Genomic DNA, 24,865 nt, shown 5'->3' on the forward strand with positions numbered 1-24,865 from the left:
GCACACGCACTACAAGACAAGACTAGATATTATTTGGACAACCTTCAGGTAATTAAACCAAACGGACTGACACAGGACAAGAGAAACACGGGGAATATTAAGGAAATCAAACAGAGAGATAACGAGGGACAGCCGGAAAAAGAGCGGGAAACCAGAAACCTAGGTGAAACGAGGGACACAGTAATGAAAGAATTAACAAGGTAACAAGAGGGGCGGGGTCAACGCGGACTCCAGACACATGGCGAGCTGTCACAACAAAGCCATGTGCCTGACATGACACAACTGAGCACAGACAGAAAGAACCCACAGGTGCTAGACCCGAGACCTGACAGGTGGGGCAGGGACCATTCAAAAGAACCTGCAGACACACACCCTGCGTGTCCCCACAGACCCCAGCAAGCTGGCCAGAAACATGACAGCTGTCACCACTAGATGCTGCCACCCTGAATACTGCAGGAGGCCACAACAAACTCCTACCTGCAAAACATTGACTCTCAGGCAGGAACACTGCGCAGTGTGACCACACAAGACAGATCACCTGCTTAGGATCACCTCCAACCTAGAGGACCACAGCATCCTATGCCAGCAGTTAGAAACTGTCAAAGCGGATTACAGCAGCTACAACACCTCTGCTACAGCCAGCATCCGAGCCTACATGAGAGGACGAAACAGGCAGAAAGGGAAGAAGACTTCCACGCAAAACTCTCCTTCCCCAGAAATCTACAAAACACTGTGAGTCATCACCTAAGCTCTACGGCCTTCTTCTGCCAAGATCACCTGATATCTGTGGAACTCAGCCCATAAGGCCTACAGAAAACATAGCGCTGCCTCCATAAAGACTGTTTAAATCTTGCCTATCTCTGCACATCACAAAGAACTGATTCTGGAGGGTGCACCACAGCAGCAGATCTTCAGCAGAGACTCAGCAGATGTTACAGCCTGCCAAGAACAGCCAAGCACCAGACAGGATACCCTGAGACAACATGGAGCTGACCACTTTCGTCGGACCCGAAAGACGGCGCCCCGTGGAAACCCAGCTGGCAACTTAGGAGCCACTGACCTGTTCCGTCCCAACAGTCATCAAGGAATTCATCTCAACACCATGGACGACACCTGTCCAGAGAGCAAAACAGTGCAACTACGTCTGAGCCAGCAGAGATCCTGAGGACATCAAAGGAGCTGATTCCACAAGAAACCTCAACAGGAGGATGTAAAAATCCAAATCAGACTCTTTTCATCAGACTGTCTTTGTGTCGACCACAAAGACAGTCATCCTAACACAAGATGAGCATGTCACCAAGACCACATCTCAGCAGACGGCTAACTACCCAGAACAGGCCGAGACACACACATACGGCCATCAACTGAGGTATGACTGAAACAAGAAGTTCCCACACACCTGACCAGCGGCTCCACAAGCATGTACACCCCATGTACATACCACGGATGGACATACACCCTCTCTTCACCAGCAAAGACCTGCTGAATTGTTTTTGAGCCTCTAAGAAACTTTAACCATTACAAAAGAATTGGGCTCAAGTACGGTAACTTCCGCTTTCCAGCCAGCCAACTCATCTGAAATGCATTGCCAGGTCACAAAAGTCAGGCATGACATCTCAGCTGGTCGCGAGAACTCAGTCTCAAGGTCGAATCAGCCGACGACCCAAACGTTTCCTGCCCTTACATGCCAAAGGCAAATCACCAAGTGACATGATGATAGCAGGCACCATAAAGGAACTAGGGGCAGATATCTCAGACATCAGCTTTGCACTGTTCGCACGCTCTCCACGACAACACCAGCATCAGACATTTCCTCTTCTGTCAAGTGCGCGCAGTTTCCATTGGACTCCTACCTGGCAACCATGGCCATGGCCCAGGACACCCGTGCTTTGAACTTGAAATGGTAATGACCAATGCTGAACCTGCTACTTACTGGTTCTCGCAAACCTCACAGCCCCATGGGGGGCCCTGTCAAGTGTGAGAACTTTCTACTAGACTAGAACAGCCCAGAGCTTTGCACTCTGGTGAATAAATGAGACTGTAGCACTTGCATTCACCAAAAGGGGTCACTGTTCAGCTCAACACACAGTGTGACCAAGCCTTCAACCACACATATTCAATGGAATACATGGAGCATGGTCCACTCTGGAAGCCACACACCCTTTTTTACTGAATACGTCATCTTTTGCAGCGTGCATACTGTACAAGTGAGTACATTTACCAAAGATTTTGAACAATGTCTTTATGAAGAGAATGACAGCAGGTTACCACTCCAAGGAGATGGACCACGCCTTGCACCTGCCATCAACGGCCAGTGCTAGAGCTGCTCTTCACAAAAGACAATGATGCAGAACTAATGTCAACTATGTGGCCCCACTCACAGAACCACATGACATTACATCCCAAGCTAGCTGCATCCTGGGCTACACAGAACACCACCTACAAGGTTCGTGAACTGTTAAAAGAACTGCCCACTCATGTAAATGAGCGCTCAAGACGGTACCATGTGCACACCAAATGGCACCTGCGCTTCACCACATGCCTGATCTACCCCTGCTGAATGGAGTTCCATTTGAAAGCTGGACTTGCCAAACACTGCCTTAACACTGGTCTACACTGACAACGTGACCAGAACGAAAGGGGGGTAGCCAAGCACCAGCAGAAACACGGCTCTTACCATAGCCTGAGGTCAGACGGCACCACCACAACTCCAACTCCAAGAGACTCCAACCTTGTCACGCCCTACACCACTCACCAGTACTTCAATGAAAAACACCGGAGTGTGACACCTGCTTTTGCCCAGCAATCACTGCAGAAAATGTGAAGGCCAGAGAGCATGCTGCACCCGGCAAGATTCACTAGAGGAACGTGATGTGAGTGACAAGATTTTGTATCATAACTTTGCCCAGCTATGTGAGACGTGGGGGGGGTTAGCTAGACAACGCCACTCCCCATGACACAGCACTACAGGCATTTGCATGGAAGCCAATCATGCCATCCCACCTGCTGTTTCATACAGGACTGCTGCTGTGCATCTCCATGGAGACAGGAAACACTCGAACCAACCTGTTGCAAGAACCAGCAAACAGGTGCAGGGCTGCTCTCCCTTGATGTCCAAGAAGGATGGAAAAGATGAAAAGGTACACAAGTTGAGACAATGCCCGACCACTTGGGAACATTCTCTGCCTGTATGTCGAGATGCTGGAGACCAATAGGAACCACCAGTCATCCCGCCATCATGATCCAACTATCCATCGTCAGCTGAAGTTTACACTCAAATTTCAGCTCCCGAAAAGGGGGAATATGTAGAGAATTTAGCAGGAGCCAAATGGTCAGAGTCATTTAAAGAAATGCCATAAACCCCCTCCACTCTCTTTTGGTCTTTTGATGTTGATATCAAGAAACCAGGACAGAGTCAGATCTAAATCCAGGGGGCCTGGACTTGGGTTGGTGCTCTCACCGAAAGTGTTGATAACCCCGTTTGTTTCTCTGTGGGATATTTTACGACTCCTAAGCTTCAAAGCAGAGGTGGGAAGTCTCTCTGTCTCATCTGAAACTTAACATCTGAGGCTAACCAGAGAAACTTCTCTGACAAATAGGAACTTGTGTGATTCAACTGTCCTTTTCTATAAATACTGTATATCTAAATATCTAGGTTATATGTTGTCGCTCTTGCCATTTTTAAATAATCTGTAATTGTTAAATAGGCAAGTTAATTCAGGCTTTGTTTGTATTCGTACCTCCGAATGAATCATGTCTTGATGCACTTCAAAAACCTTAGCATATTTGATATATAAATGTTTGTCTTTGCAATTCCTCCTTGTTTATATACATTCACGAGTTCACCTGTGCAGATAATAAAATAGCAGGGGTAGTAAAGGTATGCGTATTTGGCGTGCTCGCCGGTTCCTTCCGAACCCGGTTCGCTCTCTCCCCCCAATAGGGGCGAGTGCGCCGAGCTCGGAAACGGCCGAACCCAGAACTCACCCCCCGGAGTCCTGCTAGATATTCAAGTTCGGGGAGAGGAGCCGGGGAGGTGGAGGGATGTTTAATCCTTTAGAGATGGTTTCAGGTAGGATTCCTGGTCTATTTATGTGCTGGTTCGCTTGAGCTGATAGGGTGTAGAGTCATGATTGCTGATAGCGAACCAGCCGGTGTTAATTATATGCTCCGGCTTCTCCCAAACTTTGTTAATAAAACATCATTTCACGAGTTCACCTGTGCAGATAATAAAAAAGCAGGGGTAGTAAAGGTATGCGTATTTGACGTGCTGTCCGGGGAGCGGGCTCCGAGCTCGCCGGTTCCTTCTGAACCCGGTTCGCTCTCTCCCCCCAATAGGGGCGAGTGCGGCGAGCTCGGAAACGGCCGAACCCAGAACTCACCCCACAAAGCTCATGTAAACGCTGGACAGCAGCCGGGTAGCGCATACACCCCATAACGCTATACTTGAGGCTTCCTGGATGGTGGCTTGCGTTCGCCAAGGGGCCTGTAGGTCTTGCAGACCCTGATGGTGCGGGTGATGCTGTGGCCGCTAGATTTGTGAGCTCCTGCAAGTGGGGGGTCTGCTGTGATCGTGGATCGAGATCCTGCTCCTGCGGGGTGGCTGATGCTATCGAGTTGCTGGTTTATTATTGCTGGGTCTTCTGGGGGGGTTGGAAGGGAATTTTGCCTGCTGCTGCAGGGCACAAGTTGGAAGCACAGGCCCCTGCGGGGGCGGTCGCTGTGGCGATACTGGCTTCATAGTGCATGGTGTCAGCTAAGGCAGAGCTGCGGCGCTACTGGCTTCATGATGCATGGTGTCTGCTGTGGCAGAGCTTGGTTTGGAATCGCGGGCCCCTGCGGGGGTGGTCGCTGTGGCGATACTGGCTTCATAATGCAAGGTGTCAGCTGAGGCAGAGCTTGGGTTGGAAGCACGGGCCCCTGCGGGGGTGGTCGCTGCGGCTATGCTGGTTTGTTTTGCATGGTGTCTGCTGGGCAGAGAAAAGTTTAAAGCCATTGGCCCCTGCGGAGGCGTTCGCTGCGGCGATGCTAGCTTCGAAGTGCATGGCGTCTGCTGTGGCAGAGAGAAGTTTAAAGCCATGGGCCCCTGCGGGGGTGTTCGCTGTGGTGATGCGTGGCGTCTGCTGCGGCAGAGCAGGGGTTGGAAGCCTGTGGGCAGTCACTGCGGTGACGTTGGCTTCTAGCATGGGGGGGTAGTCAAGCACATTCTGCTGCGGCAGAGAGACATATGAAGCACGGGCCCCTGCGGGGGCGGTCGCTGCGGCGATACTGGCTTCTGGCATGGGGGGAGGGAAGACATTCTGCTGTGGCAGAGTGAGGGAAGAAGCACAATACTTCAGGGGAAGGGGTAATGGAGGCATGCAAGGGATTCTATCGGAGGGTAGGAAAGACGTTCTGCAGCGGCAGAGTGAGGGATGAAGCACGGGCCCCTGCGGGGGCTGTCGCGTGGTGCGATGCAGGCTTCTGGGGAAGAGGATGGGGTAAAAGAAGCATGCGAGGGAACTTTGGGAGGGGAAAGACATTCTGCTGCAGCAGAGTAAGGGAAGAAGCACAATACTTCAGGGGAAGGGGTAAGGGAAACATGCAAGGTATTCTATCGGAGGAAAGGAAAGACGTTCTGCAGCGGCAGAGTGAGGGATGAAGCACGGGCCCCTGCGGGGGCTGTCGCTCAATGCGATACTGGCTTCTGGGGAAAGGGATAGGGTAAAGGGAACATGCGAGCGAATCTATTTGGGGGAAGGGAAGACGTTCTGCTGCGGCCGAGCGCGATATGGAAGCCGGGCTTCTCTGAGTTTGAGTGGTGTAGCGATGCTGTTGCTTGCTTGCTGGGGAAGCTTGTTAGAAGGTTGATGATTGATGCTAAATGATTCGGGTGACAAGGGTCCTGTGTGCTTCCCTGATGAGGGCGCGGTCAGTCCGGATGTAACTTTTGAAAGCGTCTGAAGACCAACGGCCGAGCGCTTGGATCTGGAACTGTGAGAGGCCCTTTTGGGCGGCCGTGGTTGCCACGCCGATGCGAAATGAATGGCTGGAAAATAGATCTGCTGGAATGCCTGCGTTGAGCAAAACGGATTTTAGGTGTTTTTGGAACCAGAAACATGTAGCAGGGTGGTTTAGGTCGTCTACGAAGAGAGGGTCGGATGGAGATTTAGCCTGTGATGTTCTGAAGCGGATGTATGCTACTAGGGTTTGGAATGGCCGGATTGAGGATTGAAGCTTGAAGATATATATGAAATGACCTCTTCTGGCCTGATCGGTCTTGCTTCGTTTAATAAAAAACGAGATGGTTTCCGAATCGAGCACTGACAAATCCGAAATAGTGGGGTTGATTGAGGGGTCGAAATTGGACGTAGTGGTGAATTCTGATCCTCTGAGAAATCCAAAGAACGCAAGGATGAACATGGCATTGAGTGTGTGCGCGGTGTGCTTGGTGTGGTAGCCTCTGCGGAGAATTGAGATACATTTGGTCAGAACTTCTAAGGTGATAGGTTGTCTGGCGTCTTGGTGGGTGGGTTGGGCTCTCTGGATGCCTTTGATAAGCATGGATGTTTGAGAGCTAGCTATGGCTTGGGAGGGAGCATTGTAAATTAATTTGTGAAAAAATTGAATCCCGCTCAGATAACCTTTGAACGAACTTGCTTGAAGATGTTTGTTGTGTTGAGGAAGAGATGAATGACATGATGGAGAGGAGAGAGAAATCTGGGAAGGAAATGTTGTATGCATTATGAAATGCTTTGAAGTTTCTCCATGCCATGAGGTATGAAAGTAGGGTTCTGTGGGAGACGGCTTGAATGATTGCGCTCAAGGATGCATCTATTACAGTTTTAAGGGGGTGGTTTAATTGAATGTCAATTCCGAATAGGGAGTGACAAGCGTTGGTATTGGGTCTGCTTCTGGTGCCAACAGCCTGAATTTCTGAAATGAGAAACGGGAAAGGGCATCAGCTATCTGTTTTTTTACTCCTGGGACGTGCTTGGCCGTCAGAATGAACTGATCGCACGCAGAAATCAAAATTAGGCGTTGAGAAAAGGCATTAAAGCGGGAGAATGTGAGCGGCCTTTATTAATGCAATGTACCGTTGCTTCGTTGTCGCAATGGACCATGATGCTGGAGGCGGACCATTCTTTCCCCCATAAATGGGCCGCCGCCACTAACAGATACAGCTCGAAAAGTGCTGATGACGCGAGGGACTGCGGTAAACTTGTGAGCTGGGGCGGCCATGTAGACGCGAACCAGCGACCTTGGTAATATCCCCCAAAACCGACGGAAGGAGCTGCGTCGGTAAATAAGTGTGTGTTGACAGGGAGAGAGATCATGTCGTTGTAAAAGAGAGAGATACCATTCCATCGTTTGAGGAATTTAATCCATAGACTGAGCTCGTCGCGGCATGAGCTGTCTAGATGGATTAAATCCTCCACAGCGTGAGCGGAGGATGCGAGGGAGAGGAGATGCGAAACGAAGGGGCGACCTTGCGGGCTGATGCGCATCGCGAAGTTCAGGTGGCCGAGAATTGATAATAGCTCGCGTTTAGAACAATGCGGTGTGTCTATGAGGGAAGAAGCGATAAAAATTGTCCTATCGATTTTTTCCTTGGGCAAGGAAGCTTGGAACTTTAGCGTATCCAATTTAATGCCTAGAAAGTCGATGGACGTGCTGGGTCCCGAAGTTTTTTCAGGTGCGAGAGGGATGCCGAGCTTTGAGAATACTTCTTGGACTTTGGAAAGATGTGTGGCAGGGATAGATTCTGGCGGCGAGATTATTAGAAAATCGTCTAGTAGGTGGATGAGGTAAGGAATGGCGTAGTTGTTAGAGAGAATCCAACAGATTGCCTCTGACAACATGTCAAAAATCTTTGGACTGCTTCTACATCCGAAGGTAAGGCAGACGGAAAAGTAAAATTTTCCATGCCAACAAATGCAGAAGAGATGCCAAAAGTCTGGGTGTATCGGCATTATTTTAAAAGCGGACGTGATGTCGACTTTAACCAGCCAGGTGCCGCGCCCGGCCATTTTGATAAGCGTAATAGCTTGTTCGACGTCTTGGTAATGTAACGAGAATTCTTCGAGCGGGATCAGGCTGTTAATGCTTGGAAAGGGGGAACCGTGTGGGGATGAAAGATCGAATATTAAGCGCTTTTTCCCCGAAAATGTCTGCGTGGCTACGCCGATGGGGCTGACGCGAAAAATTGAAAATGGTGGGGCGGTAAAGGGACCGATCATGAATTTATTGTCAATCTCTTTTTTGATGAGGTGATCGACGATGTCGGGCTCTGCGAGTGCAGAACGGAGATTAGGGCATATGATGTTGTGAGAAAGGGAGCTCGCGATGCCGGGATTAAAACCTTTTCGAAGACCAGACAGAATGTATTCTGTAAATTCATGATCGGGGTGGTTTCATAGTTCAGAGGATAAATGCGACACATTGACAGGAGTCGACAAATAATTGTAAGATTGTTTATTGACATTTTTGTGTACAGGGCAAACCAAGCGGGCGTGGGCACCTCCACAAAAATTGCACACATGCAGAAAGCGGCATCGTTGTCTCGTGCAACGGTCCGAGTTGACGTTTCTGAAAGCTTCGTGCTTTTGTGTGTTGGTACCCCCTGCTGTGGCTGAACGTGCTTGCCGGTTTAGCTGGCGCGGAACGTGAGCGGTGGAGACGGGGGGAGGCGAAGCCTGGCGATGGGAAAAGGCGGGGGTGACGAGGGGACAAGCTGTGGTGTTGTGTTCCACTGAGCGACACATGGCGCAAGACAGATTCTGGTACCCCAAAAACACCCTGTTGTGAAGATCAGTGTCCAGTGCACCTCAGTATGGGCACTGGTTCCACTGAGCTACCCTTATTACACATGTAGCCGAAAACAATCTGTGATAAGTGTAAAAATGCGTCCCCCCCATAAGAAAGCATGAGCTCCGCGACTATGGCAAGATAGTCGCCGAGCTCACGTCTCCTATGGGGGAAACTCGTGCAAATGACTTCGATATATCGTGAGAAAATTCCAGGAAGGACAAAATGCGAGGATGACTATGGGACGTGTTTTTTACGGTAAATGAGAGGTCGCCGTGCGTGATCTGGCACTCGGCTGACGGAGGTGCGAGTGGTGACAATAAGTGAAATAAATCTACGTCCGCACCTACTAATATCTGCATCCTGATGTTGGTGGATACTGGAGGGGGTTCCAGAAACGGAGCGTTGGGGGCCCAGACTTGCCGACGGCCCACTGCGGCGGCCTGAGGTTGGTAGTCCTTGCCCTGCCGCGGAGGTAGTGGGCCCCGACTGGGCTTGCGAAGAACCTGGCGCCTGATTGAAATCCTCTGCGACTGCTAACTGTACAACAGAGGATGTAGGCAGGGCCCCTGATTGAAGAGATTGGTAGAGGCCGTATAGCTCTGCCTTGTTGAGCCGCTTGCTGGCGGTGACGTCCCGTTTGGCCAAAGCAGTTCAAAGGCCAGCGATGGTCCGTTTCCTGATAGCTGGGATACGCAGAAGCGTATGACGACGCTGGCGAGGGAGGAGGATGTCTGCTTGGCCATGGCGATGAAGTGCAGCGGCGCTTCAAGGTGCGTTTGGCAGCCTAGCGAGGCTGGCGGCCTCGGGTTGGAGCCTCGGGCTCCATTTCTGCAACCTTTCCAGGTTTGAAAAGCTGAGGAGCGCTTGAATTCGCCGGAGTTTCCTGCTGATCGGAGCTATCGCTTACGACCGAACTCGAGGTATCCGACATGTTTAATCCTTTAGAGATGGCTTCGCTTGAGCTGATAGGGTAGAGTCGTGATTGCTGATAGCGAACCAGCCGGTGTTAATTATATGCTCCGGCTTCTCCCGAACTTTGTTAATAAAACATCATTTGTGTGACCATAGAACACTTTCTTTTCATTATGTTATAATTTGGAACGGTATTTTGTAAAGTTGCCAGGAGGTCATAAAGATGCAAATTAGCTGTTGAGTGGACAAAGAACCTCTTCCCTGCTCAACTCTGATTAGTCGATTCAAACTCAGGTGGGCATGCCCTCTCATGAAGTTAAATATCGAGCCTGCTCTGAAAAGACTCTCCTTTTTACTACCGGCCCTCAAAACTTGGTCCTTGGCGTCTCTTCAGAGACTGCCCTTTTCCCCCCACTGGGAGGAAAGAAGGAACAATGGACTTCTGCTGCCATGCACACCTGGCAAAGCCACGCGATCACGAGGCCTGCAACTTTCTGCAGGACTGCATTCTGAAACCTTTTGAACAATTCCATCTCTACACGCGCATACGGATATTGGTCCAGCACAGAGCTTGCAAGTATCCGTTTCTATTTATAGAATAGCTGCGTTAAGTCTGTGCCTCTTTGTTAAAGATGATTTTATTGGTGTTCAGAAATCGCTGCCATGCCCTCTCTCTCTCTCTCTCTCTCTCTCTTTCTCTCTCCGCGCTTCCTAGCGCATTTGTGTTAAATGTATTTGTTTGTGTTATGCGATCGTCATCGTTTTTTTTACCATGTAGAGTTTAATAAACAACCATATATATTCGTGATGAATATTTGTGATGGGTTTTCTGTATTCACGCTCACAAGCTTGGTCCCTTTTACTGTGTTTCGATTCGCTAACCTTTGCTCTAAATCCTGTTTGGTAAAGTCACGTTACTTATGGCCATGAAATAATGTAAAGTATATAATATTATTGATGCATTCGCGGGACAAATGCATACAAGTATTGTTATGCTTTATATTACTAATCAGAGACCGTAAAATATGTATATTTGATCACGATTATTATACGTATTTTCCTTTGAGCTAAACTAATTCCTTGACTGAAATTGATGTTTTAAATAACTAATTTCATGGATATGATCTTGATAGATCTGGTGGAGAACCATATTTGGTGAGCTTTGCTCATCAATATAATAACGTTAGCTAAAACCGCTACAATGTCCAATAAAACCAGACCAAGACGGATCATTAGTTCTCTGGCACTGCAGCAATGCGTCCTTCCAACCTGCAAACTTCAAGTGTGGGACTGAAAATAAAGCAGCGCCATGTTCTTCGAATAATACGTTATAGCACTGCCCTATAATATTTATACCCAACAGGCGTGGAACCAATTCTTTCTTTTTAGATGCAACATTTTCTGTGTCTTTTACAACCAATATACCTTGTTTAGATAGAATTCGTCTTAACACATTGACATCAGTTTCAAAATATCCCACATAGGGGATGTCCAAGCCATTTGCTGCTTTTAGCTGAAGCCAACCACACTTTTTTAGAACATCTGGTGCTAATTGTTGAAAATGTTGGTCAAAAAAAGACTCCGTTATTGTTGTCACCATTGACCCCGTATCCAGCAAACATGAAACAGGAACTCCCCATATTTGAACAGTAACAGTGGGGCATTTGCCAATCAGACGTTGTACCACTGTAGGACAGACCACGCTACAGGTTTTTAAACCACCTGCTTCAGTAATCTGACTAGTGACAACAGGGGAAGTAGGTTGCTCACTTTCCTCCACAATTGTTTCTCTCGTCGTAATTCTGGCTGACCTAAGATCAGACTCAACAGACCATGGCTGTCTGCAATATCAGGCAATATGACCCTGTTTATTACAACGTAAACACCTTCTAGAAGCATTTTGCCTTGACCCAAGGGTGGAGGGTCATTACTCAAGGGTTTAAGAGAATCTAGGCACTTGGTAATCTCATCAATTTGGGCTTGTTGCTGCTTTAACAGCTCCTTGATTTCACTTAACTCTGAAGATTCTTTAAGATTTGGGGATTCTGTTATTCTACCATGAGCAACATTACACCATAATTGAGCAGCGGAGGGAGGAACTTGCCTCTTCCCTTCCTCATTCCATTTTATAGCTTCACTTCGAACATCAAGCAAAGTACAATGTGGGGTTTGTTTTACCAAACGTTTAAGTTCACGCTTAAGCCCAACATCATTTACATGTTCCACAAACTGATCACGAAGAACTCTGTCAGAATTTGGTACACCATCTGGACAATTTGCAAGAATAGAATCCATTAAGGACATCAGTGCATGAGAAAACTCAACTGCACAAATGTTTGCTTGGTACCATACATACTTCTTAACGCCTTAAATATAAGTTCTGGGGTTTCTCGTTCAGCTGCTGGTCAGAGTTTAATCTCCATTCTGGCTTCCCCACCCAAATGATCAAGCAGAAAAGTGACCCTTTCTCGTACAGTCCAACTCCCATGTCCAATGCAGGCCTCAGCCTCTTCAATCCAGTTCTCAATGATCAAATTAGAGTCCGAGTCTCTGAAAAACCATCGACACTTCCGTTCACGAGGAAAGTAAATCACTCTATTGAAAGACATAGAGGGTGGAGCATTAAGATTGGATACAGACGGAGTCTGGGAGTCACGGCTGGATTCCGTACGTTTCATTAATTGTTAGTTTGTAGCCTGCAAAAGACGCATCTGTTCCTGTAACTCCATCAACTCCTGCTCCATAGCTCCGGTGTTTATTCTTGCACGATTGCCGTTTACTTAAACAATTACCTATTAAATACCGACACAGAGTGGCTACAGACACAAAAGGTAAAAATAAAAAATATATAGAAAAACACACTGCAGTGCTGTCTAAGATAAAAGACCCTGCCGAGTGCCGACTACACCATTTGTAACCCTAACATCTCATTAGAGATGAAGAGGACTCAACACCAAGGACCAACCACAGTCTGTCTCTCTGCACATAATATTTATTTAACAATAATCAGAATTGGCTAACGGATAAGTGAAATTGGCAAAGAAACTGAATAAACCACAAAATGAGAAACATAACAATAGTACATCTATAGACCACAGGGTCCCCCCAGTTATATTACATAGCGAATACTCTGCCAATAAGTGCACACTCACACTACATCACAGAGAAAAGAACTCAAAATTCACTTCAAATTCAAAACTGCAATAATCACCAAAATCAAATCAAAACACTTATATCCCCTCACCTTAGCAGAGTAATTCATATGGCATATACAAATGAGAACCCCACAGTTCATTGGTCTGCAATGAACAACAAAAAAACAAAAAAACTATCAAAACAACCAATAACTTCAATCACTTTGCCATACAGAACCCAGTTTAACATTTGGATCATATCAAAATACCCATTAAGCCGCCATTGTTTCTAGTAAAAAAAGTGAAGTAAACGGCAATTATGCATTCTCTGAAAGAAAGAAGCACAATTTATAATTGTGTTTTGTCATATAAAAGATTTACTATAGTTTACTATAGTTAAAAACATTTACAATCAAGTATAAAACAAATTAAAATATAAAACGTTAAAACTCGATTCAAGGATTTAGTAAAGATTAATACCTGTATTTAAATGCTTAATTCTCTGAAGCACCCAACACATGTTTCTCCAAACGGGCACTAAAACACAAGGCAGATATAAATATTAAAACCAAGCAAACTCACTATAGCAAAAAGATTTACTAAAATCACTACCTGTGCTTTTAAATAGGTATGCTTAATTCTCTGAAGCAACAAACATCATGTTCTGAAGGGGCACTCACCAATTCAGTTCTATTAATCAACTGGTCCTTTTCTCAGCTCTTACCTAGTCTCAGCCTCAGACGTCACGCCCACGATCCGTTGGCTGAACGTCTGATACATTTGGCACACTTTTTTGGAAACACTTCGACGAGTTCGAAGTCGTTGTCTGATAGGTTAAATTCCACAGGATTTCCGGGAGACGTGTGTGTCGCGTTCTTTTACGGTCCGCCGGGAAACAAAACAAAGCGGTCCGATCGAATTAGAAAGCTTCCGTGTTACATCAGTGACAATGAGCGTTCATCAAGACCGACTAAACGCTGCTTTTTTAAAAGTATGCGAGGTTCATAGTATAGATTCTTTAAAAGACGTCCAAGAGTTTTATTTGAGGTACTTAGTGAAGTCAAACAACTCACGTCTCGCAGGGCTGCTGCATTCGGAATCAGTAAGTAGCTTCTTCGGTTCTTGTGTAGGCGTCGATGGTACACGCCGTTTCTCTCGTTTTATTGCACGTCACTTACAAGCAATTTCAGTCGTACTACCCCTTTTGAAACGCTGCTGTACCTCATCATTAAACTCCGACAAGAGGTGCAAATCGCCAAACTTGTGTTGTGGATCTTGCCAACAAACTCCTCCAACACGACCGTAAATTCAGCTTTGTCAAGAGTCGAAATAATCTGTCTTTATTAGTTTTAGAAACTTTGAAATTATCTAAACAAAGTCTACATATGTTTCCTACCGATTTCTTAGGTGTTTTGCTAGCCGGTGCTCTAGGAGACTGAAGCGTCATTGTAAAAGTAAATTTGGAGACGATCGAGAATGAATGATTTACTAGTTGCACATCGGTCTGTTATTGTGGGGACATTTCCACGCCTCTAAATATGACGCCGCACAAAACTATACTGGATTGGTGGCTTCACCTGTCAGTCATATACGCCTTTTTCACAATGACGTCACTTAACTTCCGCCTTTTTGCAAAGCAGTGTATCATAGCATCCGTCTTGCAACAAACAAGAAGAAGAAGAAGAACTTCCGTTTTGCCGTCGCGCTGGAATTTAACAACAGTGAGAAAAAAAACTGACAGAACACGTATTCAAGTACTTATCCTAGCACCTTCACTAACACAAAAAGAAAACAAAACACTTACCTTCATAATCAAACAGGTACTGTTCAACAAAGAATTTGTATCCTTTCTCTAGCTTTGATCTTGTCGTTAGCGAAAATTTGTCTGCAAGACGTTGTACATCATCTAGACGTATTTGTGGCAGATGTGCAAGCCACTTGGTAAACTCCATTCTGAGGCGCTAGCGGAAGTAACTTCTTCTTCTTCTTGAGTTTTACTGGCGGTTGGCAAATGTTGGACTTTTGAGGCAGTCCTGCATGTTCAAAAATTTGTACAGAGACGTTCTCCAAAATCGATTAGAAGTTTATTATCAGATGTAAAAAGGAGTAACAAAGCTTTGGGTTGTCAGACGATCTCCTCACTCCACCACAAGCCAACAACCCAAATTATTCAAAAACACACATATTTATTCAGTATTTGACGTCGTGCTCATCTTCTGACTCCTCCTTTTCTCTAGGGAGTATTGCTTCTTGGCAACCAATCACCGTGAACCAGTTTATCTGACTCCGTCCTTTTTTCTTAGTTCCTGCAAAACAACATCTCACAACACATGTTTTACATCCTGTGGTCAGTCGCTAGTTTTGAGGAATGTTCTCTAGAGACAGTTTCTTTTGGGGAGTGTTCCCTAGAGACAGTTTCTTGTGGCCGGACAACATACCAACATTCTTAACATTCTTTTAGTAAAAAGAAAACACTCAATCATCTAATGCTTTTAATTATGTAGCGTTGTTTCTTAATCCTATGATTCATTAAAACACATCACAACTCATGATTATACTTAAAACATATGCAGTGGATTGATTCATAACATTTCTTTTCTGTGTGACGCTTTGTGTGTGTGTGTGTGTTGACTTAGTTAAATTTATGGTTCCAACCCCCACTTATCCTGTCTCACTCCGTTTGCCACAGTAACTTTTCACTGAGTAAAATAGCAAGCATATGATAAAAGCACACAGCTTAATGATTTAATGAAAGAAAACACATATTGATTATATTGATAATTAAATCATACTTTTACTGAAAAATATTTCCACACAGTACAAAGTCCATTTCAAACTGCACTTGGCAAAGAAAACTCAACATGAGGAGGAAAACATTACTGGAAGCGGAAACAAAGGTGAAACTAACCTCGAGTTGTCATCACGCGGTTTATCAAGTGTCTTATTTTTTTCCGCAATCGCCGATTAAACAAAACAATAGCGAATAACGACGGGGAGAAGATGGTGGAGAAGAAAGATGGGGTACACTGGCTCGTCGAGGGCAGAACGGAAGATGAAAGCGTGACGTCATGTGAAAATGCCATTACTGTGCGTTCACGACCGCCGCCGCCGAGAGCGTCAAAGTGGCCGGAAGTCATTCATTTTCAAGTGAGCCGGCGGCGAGCAGCGCGCGCGCTCTTGGCTCGTTGAGGGCGTCAAGGAGAGTTGAAATCAGGTCAACTTTATGGTAATGAGCTATGACGCGGTTCGGCGGCAACCAATCGGAACGTAGAAGTCCATCTCTTGAGATGATTCCAGAGAAAGCAGCCCTGTAAACTTTGGTTCCGACCACATTAGTTCCCAAGCAAAATGGAGGAGAAGTTGATAACTGCTGTGGCGGGTTTCCCAATCCTATACGACGCGTCCCTGTTTGCGTACAGGGACATAAATAAAAAAAATGATGCGTGGACCAAGGTGTCTGAGATTGTTTGTGTTCCTGGTGAGTTGCTGATGATTTTACGTCATTAACGTTATACATTTTCTGTAAATAAGCGGAAATTTCATGCTAACTTTAGCGCCAGAGAATGCAAAACAGAATCAGAATCAGAAGAGCTTTATTGCCAAGTGTGCTTGCACACACAAGGAATTTTCTTTGGTGTTGGAAGCTTCTAGTACAGACATTCAACACAATGACAATACAATATAATACGATTTACAGTCTAAAAGATTCTAAATTGTGCATATATAAAATAAAGACTATTTTACAGAAAATGGGGGATAATAACAGTGTTACTGCTGCAGAGTATTATTTCGTTAGCAAACGTGTAACTACAATAAAGTTTTTTCCACCGATCAATTTCTTGTGGTCAGTCTGCACAAGATCAACAAGCTTGTTTGCTTTGAGGCCCCTTTAAATACAAGATAAGATTTCGATCTACGTCAGAGCGCCCAAGACTCTTTCTACAGCGTTGTTGGCAGGGCAGCCAGAGCGATTTTTGACGCGCTCAACGGCGGCGGTCTGAACGCACAGTTAGGCTTGTTCGACTTGATGCGGCGCCGCAAGATCCGACAGGCGGATGACATCAAAGTACCGCGAGAGTAATTAGAAAGCACCGCTTGCTCTTTCCGGTGTGATGACCTCAAGTCTGTCCCAAAATGCACTCCTGTGTACCCTTGTGGACTCGTGCCTAGTGCCCTATAGGTCTGCACTTCCTGACGTCACCAAGTGTGCACTCAGAGGAGGTCCACAAGACCAGAGTGCGCCATTTGGGACAGGGCCTAGCTCTTACCCAACCTTAAGTTCCCAGCCCACACCACATGGTGCCTCAAAAAGGAAGCCCCTAAAATTGGACTTCCTTTTATATCAATCTGACCTGTGGGATTTGTAGTCCATCTCATTTGTAGTCCCTATATCTTCCCCATTACATGTATCAATGAATTGCACATTTTTGGCTGCCGTGGTCTGTGAATGAAGTTCATGAACGAGTGGAAAATGCATACTCAGCTTTCCGAATCCGATTAATTATAGTAGGCACTTTTTGCACAAAATGTGTTTTTTGAGGGCTAAAGTCATTGGTTAATTTCTTGATTGTCGCTTTGAAGTGGTTTCTGGACATATTTTCGAACTCTCTTTAATGCTATGTTTAATCCGTTTGACCTGTTTTCCTGGTTTAATTATATTTTTTCATCTTGTCATAGTTAGTTTTAAGGAGATAAAATGGTCATTATCATCGTTGATTGACATTGCAATACATTTCTATCACATTATTTTGGCAGTTAAAATTTGGGCTGGTTTTTGTTGGAGTAGGTGGGTTTTATTGAGCCTTTGGGCTGAAAATTGTCCACCCAATCTGGCAACACTGGAAGCATGAACACTGACCCAGTAATCCAGAATGACCTGAGAAACCAGCAGGCGCGGAGGCTGAGTATGAACAGCATCCAACAGGACGACAGGCATCAGTGGGCAGAGACTCTCACCTGTAGACAGGTAAAGATGTACATCCTCTATAAATACTTCGGAGTGAATAATAATGTGAATATGGAGGGCTGATGAAGCGTCATTTACAGGCTGAGAAAGATATAAAGAGGCTACTGACTCTGAGCGAGGACAAACGCTGCTGCCTGTTGACTGACGGGCTGGAGCGCCAGCTGGTTTTCAGGGTGAACTTCAAGGCGTTTTGAACCTGTCGAATGCATAAAATGAAGTTCAGCTAATTACATGAATTGTTATTGGATTTCAATCTCAGGTAACCTGTAATAGTGGCTCATCTCACTTGAGGAACAGCAGACGTGAACTGTCCAGCAGGAAGTGATTCACTGCTGCTGTCCTGCTTCTCAGGCTGGGTCTTCTGCTCATTGTGGCGAGACAGAGTGACCCGCAACGCCCTGCCGGCAACCATACGCCCGTTCATGACCGTCGCGGCAGTAGTCGCATCTTCGAGGGTGAAGAAGCTGACAAATCCAAACCCTCTGCTGCGTCCGGCCTCCATCATCAACTGAACAGAGAGAAGCGCTCGTGGAAGTCTCTCACTTTAATTGTTATTTACCAAGCACAATAAAACGTAATAAGCGTCGTACCTTGGCACTGATGATGCTTCCAAAGGGTGAGAACGCTCTGTACAGCTGCTGCTCACTGAAGCTATAGGGCATGTTACACACGTACAGACTCAGCCCCTGTTTAACAGACAAGATCCAGTCAGTTACACAAGAACATTTCAACATTCACTAAAGATTTGTTAAGTGATAAAAGGGTTTGGATACCGGGTAGTGCCTCTCGTTGTCCTGAGCCATGACCTTCGGCTCAACATGACGCTCTTCAAAGGTCTTAAAGTGGCCAATGGACCTTTAAAACACGAACCAAATGAGCTCAACTCTACACGATTAGACGAGACAAAGTACAAGAAGTACAACTGAGATCCACTTACACTAGCTGGTCGTCCAACAACATGCCATCAAGCGCTTTGATGGCCTTCTCTGCCGCTTCAAAGGTGGCAAAGTGGACGAATCCATAACCTTTGGATCCATTTGCATCACAGACCACCTTGGCAACCAAGATGAATTCAGACGTCAACACACGATCTGCCTCATATAAGAAAACAATCAAACTGCAGCCATTACCTTGCAGGACAGGATCTTCCCAAAACGCGAGAAGCTGTCATAAAGGCAAGCACCATCGATGCTGCTGGCCAGACCCTTGATGAAGACGTTCCCGACCCCAGTCGTCCTCAGAGTGGAATCACGCTGGGAGAACATGATTCGCATGGGTCTGCCCAGAAGATCCTGACACATCAGGGCGTCCATCGCACTCTCAGCTGAAAGACGAGAGTTTATAAGAGACAAGACGTAGCAAGTTTATTTATATGGCACACTTCATACAGCTTAATTTAAAGATGATTTAAAGGGGGGGGAAACATCAAAGAGAAAAAGACACAGGACTGTAAATTACAAATTCAAAATGTTTATTAGCAAGACGTTAAGGTGAAGAATGGAGAGATAACTTACCACTGGCGAGGTTAACAAAGTTAACATAACCATACCGCAGGGATCGCCAAGTCGCCCTGTCTCTGCAGACCCGCACGGACTGGATCGGACCGAACGGGCTGAACGTCTGATGGAGGATGAACTCGGACACTTCTGGATGAAGATCCCCCACGAACAACGAGGCGATCTGATCCCTCGGTACGCCAGCTGCACAAGAGTTTCCTCCGATGAACGATGTCATCTGACCTGTGAAAATAACCAACTCACAGAATGAGAATACGTTAAATACAAGAAATGTTAAAACAAGACAAAAATACGACAGTAAGTAATTCAGATGAAAGTGTATTGTTAAATGAATGAATTAACGAAATGAATCTATTCATAAAAGTTCAGAAATGTAAAAGCAAATCTGCAGATCGCTCCGTCTCATCCAGCGGCTCGTCAAACGAATGTTTGATTTTTGTAGAACGTATACGCTACGCGGTCGTTGCCTAGTGACAGATGTTTCGGGCGATACGCAGATGACGACATACGTCGTACGTCGTTTTGTAATTAGACCAAATCTATTTGTTTTTAATACTAATCGTGTTAATAAACAAAAAATACAAACGAAAGGTAGCTTTAGTAATAAATTATTAACAAATCGCCGGATAGTGTTGTTGCTTTGTTGGAGTCCGATAAAAATGAAGATTCTTTTAACATAAATGTTTTTTTTATGCGTGACCGAAAATCACAATACTAAAATAAAACATCGTACAGTAAAAACTAAAATGATCCAATTAAAATAAAAGACCCAACTGGCCTAAAAAAATAACAAAGAAAACGAGCAGCGGAACTAATACGCGGTGACGTAGGCTCAATGAACGCGTTCTCTGAAGCTGCGCATTGGCCCACAACATAACCATACGATTCATTTACTACTTATATTCATTTATTGTTCATCTAATTTATTAATGTGTTGTTGTTTTTATTACTAAAACTAGTCATTGGACTTTTGTTTTTAAGGCGATTTTTAAAGTTTAAAGAATTAGGCCGATGTCAAATTCTACACAAAATGACGATACGGACGGATTTACAGATATATATTTCTCAACTTTTATTAATGCGTTTTTATTTAATTTTCAGCTTTTTAGTGGCGTTATTTTGTGTTGTATTCACTTATTTACCTCTGTGAGTTTAATATTTTTAAAGGTTCTTTGATGACCTCGTTCATATGTTGTTTGCGCATGACGTCACGTCACTGCTTTTCTGAAGCGCAAAATGCAGATGGAGAGCAGTTTATGATCGAAAATTCACGTCTTGCGTCCTTTATGTTAGCTCGAATCGATCGAACCGAGAAGCCACAAGGGACTTTTAGCGTACCAAAAATAGTAAGAGGAAAAATACATTTGTTGACCGATATAAACGCAGGGAAAAGGGGATTGTAAACCGAGCCGAGTCGGATAATGCTCGTGACAAGTGAGTGTGCGTGTAGTAGTGACCACTTTGTCAAAGGTTTAATACAACTTTCATAGATGATGTAACGTTATAAGGTGATGGGCTCTATGATGTTGAACAACGAGGCTCTGGGTTTTAGTGTGTCATTGACTTCAGGGAACTGGCTCTGAAGACGCTCAGTTAATGTCTTATCACACGAATACTGTATGTTGGAGCATGTTGAAATGCAAATAAAGCTGTTTAAAAGCCAAATAACTTTCTTGTGTTCATTTATATCATTGTCTAAAAGCTAACTTGCGTTGAGAAAGTATCCTGCAAAATCCCACTAAACATATGCAGGCTTAGCTCTTAAAATGAATGTTTGCTTTTTACTTCGATGCATTGGGTGTGTGCATTCATCCAAAGTGACTTTAAGTTGCATTCAAGTTCAATATGCGCGTTCCCTGAAAATCCAACTCATGACCTTTGTACTGCCAACACAACCGAGCTACGAAACCTTTTTTTTGTAGGATGTTGTGAAGGACGTTTTGTTTAACAATTCCAACTTTTCACTGAAAATAGGCCTATAGGTGCTTTCCCCCCATTTGTTTCATCATGTAAGGAATGTCTCGGTCAGTGAAGGGACTGAATTTATTTAATAAAACATGACTACTCAGAATCAGAAGAGCTTTATTGCTAAGTGTGCTTGCACACACAATGAATTTTCTTTGGTGTTGGAAGCTTCTAGTACAGATATTCGCCACAATGACAATACAAATATAATAAGATTTACAGTTTAAATATTCTAAAATATGCATATATAAAATAAAAGACTATTGTACAGAAAATGGGGATAATAACACACAAGAGACATTGTACAGCATAGTATATAGTAGAATATACATATTAACAGATTGTATGTACACTTGTGCAAATGGATAATGTTATAAGTAGAGGTAGTATTATATACATGCATAGCCGCGGGAACGTATTTTAAACAGGGGGGCTGTGATTTTTTTGTTGGCAGGACTGAAGTTATGACTGTGCCATGGACGGAGCCACTTAAAGTTTGTTAATAAATAACGGCAACTATGTGCGAATGCGAAATTAGCTGCTGCCGATAATAAAGAAGGATGCCAGTGTGATTATAAGAGACATGTAAAACAAACACACACATAAATAAATGTTATGTATGCATATAGCCAAAGCACAATCTGCTGAACGAAACTACAAGCTACGCGGCGGCAGCTTAACATCAACTTGTGATAAACCTCCATGGGCAAACAATTCACATGATTAAACACAACTGCACAATCAACTCGTACACATACTGACTGTAGACCTATCAGCCACAATCTCATATAAATAAAAATAAATAACCTTACTGCTTACCTTACCGGCCTGCATGCAAAACCCCAAATGTGGCCTTTCTTTCTGGGTTGATGCTGATGAAGTCCCGCATTAGTACGTTAATGTCCAAACTATCCAGTATATCTCCATGAACATGCATCAGGGCAAGGTGGGTCAGTCTTTTTTGCGTCATGGTTGTGCGTAACCATGTTTTCAGACGGCGGAGAGCGGAAAATGTTCTCTCCGATGAAGCAGCTGAAATAGGGAGACTTAAGCAGAGCTTAATAAGGTTTTCGACTTAGTTAAAAAGAGCCCTTGTTTGTGGATGGAGATTGGATATGTTTGTAGCTAAGTCTCTAACTGTCTTGGGAGAATCGGTGCAGAGGTCTCCCATCATTTTCAGCTGAATCTCCAGTCGGGCTTTATCAAAGTGCAACGGAAGGTGAAGGGAATCAATATCCACTTTTTGTTCCTTGTTTGCTGCCTTTATAAGCACACTTTCTCTGAGAGCTGCTGTTTTCATACCTTCTTGATCAAATCTTCTTTTTATTTCTGCTGTGACCAAGTCCACAGCTTCGTAGAATTCTCGTCTCCATGTGTGCTGCGCAACTTGTGCATCTTCCTCTGGCCCGGCTGCATGTCGAAAACGGCCTGGTGTTTTTGCCACCCTGCGCTCTCCTGGCATTTCAAGACCCGCTGTGGATACAGTTTGTAGCATTGTATCTGATACTGGATCATTCCGAAGGGCATCCATGCGCATTATAAGCAGTTCAGCACAGTTAAGGGCACCCAGTGCGCTGGCTTTGGTATGCTGCAAACTCCTGGCCACCGACTCACACGGCTCGAATATTGCTTCACAACAGAGGAGTCCATAGTAGGTTTTAGCTTTCATTGCCTGCCTGAGCAGGCCCCCGATCTTTGCTATGGTGTCTCCTCTCACAGTTTTGTCTTCCTTAAGCTGCTCCAGTGTTTTGATTATTTCTCTGTATGCACTACACACACGTTTGACAGCTACTGTTCGTATACACCACCTTGTTGGACATATGGCAATCTCACGTTGAATAGCGCATGCATACAGCTGAATGATTTCATTCTGGATTGTGTCTGAGAGCCAGTTATCACTCCTCTCAATCCACTGTCTTTCTCTTGGAAGGTTATATGTACGTTCAAGCATCAGTTCATACAAAATGCCATCACGGGTGCTGTCACCCCTAAAAGCCAATCCTTTCTTTCCTAGGAACAACACTGACCTGAACATTAGCTCCAAAACATGCCTTACTGTGTCTTGGGTTTGGCGGGAAGCGTCAGATAAAAGAGCAGTAATTGGGGTATTCTGTAGAGCAGCGATTTTTTGTATGGCATCGGTATAAAGTTTAGATTTTTCGTGCTCGTTAAATTTTTCTGTGGCCTTCCGCCAGTTCGAGAAGCCTCCTTTGACAAAACTGTTGTCAAACCTCACACTGTCTTCACGGATGAGACGTTTCTCCACTCCTTTTACACAGTTAAAACAAACAACGCGATCACCTTCCTCAATGTAATGTAGCCACCTCCATTTGTGGAACCAGCCCACATTAAATGAACGAAAAAATGTCTCTTTTGCATGCTGCCTTACAGGAAAACTGAAGTTAAATGGTTGGTGTGGAGTCACTGTTAGAATTAACGCGGCTCCAGTGCCCAGAGGCGGGTCGGGCGGGACGGTCGCTTCACTAGCTTCGGACGTGCTGCTGCTGGTGATAGGCCTGCTCGGCGGTTTCGGGTTAAAGTCCGCTGTTTCATCCGCTTGACCTGCAAACTCGCCACAGCAGAGCAGTGCAGTGTTGGCTTGCTCACCGGGAGACTGCATTTATTTATTTATTTATTCATTTATTTATTAGATATTATTTATTATAATGATCTTGCTTGGTCTATAAACACCATGCACTGTGCTGTGTTTTACCTTTCTGTGTTTTTCTTATTTGCTCCTGTAAAGCTGCTTTGGAACAATGCACATTGTGAAAAGCGCTATATAAATAAAATTGAATTGAATTGAATTCAAACTCGAGTTCTGTCTCTTCTGGCTTTGTTTGGGCTTCGAAAAAAAGTCTAAAATCCGTTTTTGCGCCATTTTCACGAAAAGACCGCTCGTGACACTTGACCTTCACTAACGAATGCCGTGTGACGTCATGAGACAATTGCGTTGGTATTGCTTACCTTTTACAGTTTAGTCATTAATATTTTAAATGAATGTTATTTAAAAGGCAAATTAATAAAATATATATTTTTCTTTTTTTGTTAACATTTTTTATTTATATATTTTTAACGCCGTTAAAAAGTTTTCTTTCACTCGACGCCAGGGGGTGCTGCAGCCCCCTCAGCACCCCCACTTCCCGCGGCTATGTACATGTAGAAATAAATAATGTAGATATAATAAGGCACTATAGTGCACACTATAGGAGTAGTGGAAGTGGAATATTGCTCTTAAGGAGCAGTTATCTGTTTAGGAGGGAGATTGCCTGGGGGAAGAAGCTGCTTCTGTGTCTGGAAGTCCTGGTGTTGGTGCTCTAAAGCGCCGGCCAGAGGGCAGCAGATCAAAGAGTTTGTGTGCTGGGTGTGTGGAGTCAATGATGATTTTTCTTGCCCTGTTTTTCACTCTGGAATCGTACAGGTCCTGAAGTGTGGGCAGAGGAGCACCAATAATTTTCTCAGCACTACGAACTGTCCGTTGTAGTCTTCGTAGGTCTGATTTGGTGGCCGAGCCATACCAAACAGTAATTGAAGTGCACAGAACAGATTCGATGACCATGAGTAGAACTGGGTCAGTAGCT

At 44.8% G+C, this 24,865-nt stretch overlaps 1 protein-coding gene across 1 annotated transcript; it reads right to left on the reverse strand.

The window, feature by feature from the left end:
* Positions 1–5,726: 5,726 nt before the first annotated feature.
* Positions 5,727–22,897, reverse strand: LOC130556646 (polyadenylate-binding protein 3-like). The gene is made up of 9 exons (XM_057337841.1): positions 22,104–22,897; positions 18,933–19,541; positions 18,740–18,855; positions 18,576–18,657; positions 18,393–18,488; positions 18,089–18,310; positions 17,881–17,998; positions 17,695–17,792; positions 5,727–6,053 (listed from the first exon to the last, which is right to left on the reverse strand). The coding sequence occupies exons 2-9, from the start codon at positions 19,113–19,115 to the stop codon at positions 5,727–5,729; spliced, it is 1,242 nt and encodes a 413-aa protein (XP_057193824.1). The 5' UTR covers positions 19,116–19,541; positions 22,104–22,897.
* Between the last annotated feature and the right edge of the window lie 1,968 nt (positions 22,898–24,865).

This window comes from Triplophysa rosa, linkage group LG7 (assembly GCF_024868665.1).
Source record: "Triplophysa rosa linkage group LG7, Trosa_1v2, whole genome shotgun sequence".
NCBI classification, from domain to species: domain Eukaryota; kingdom Metazoa; phylum Chordata; class Actinopteri; order Cypriniformes; family Nemacheilidae; genus Triplophysa; species Triplophysa rosa.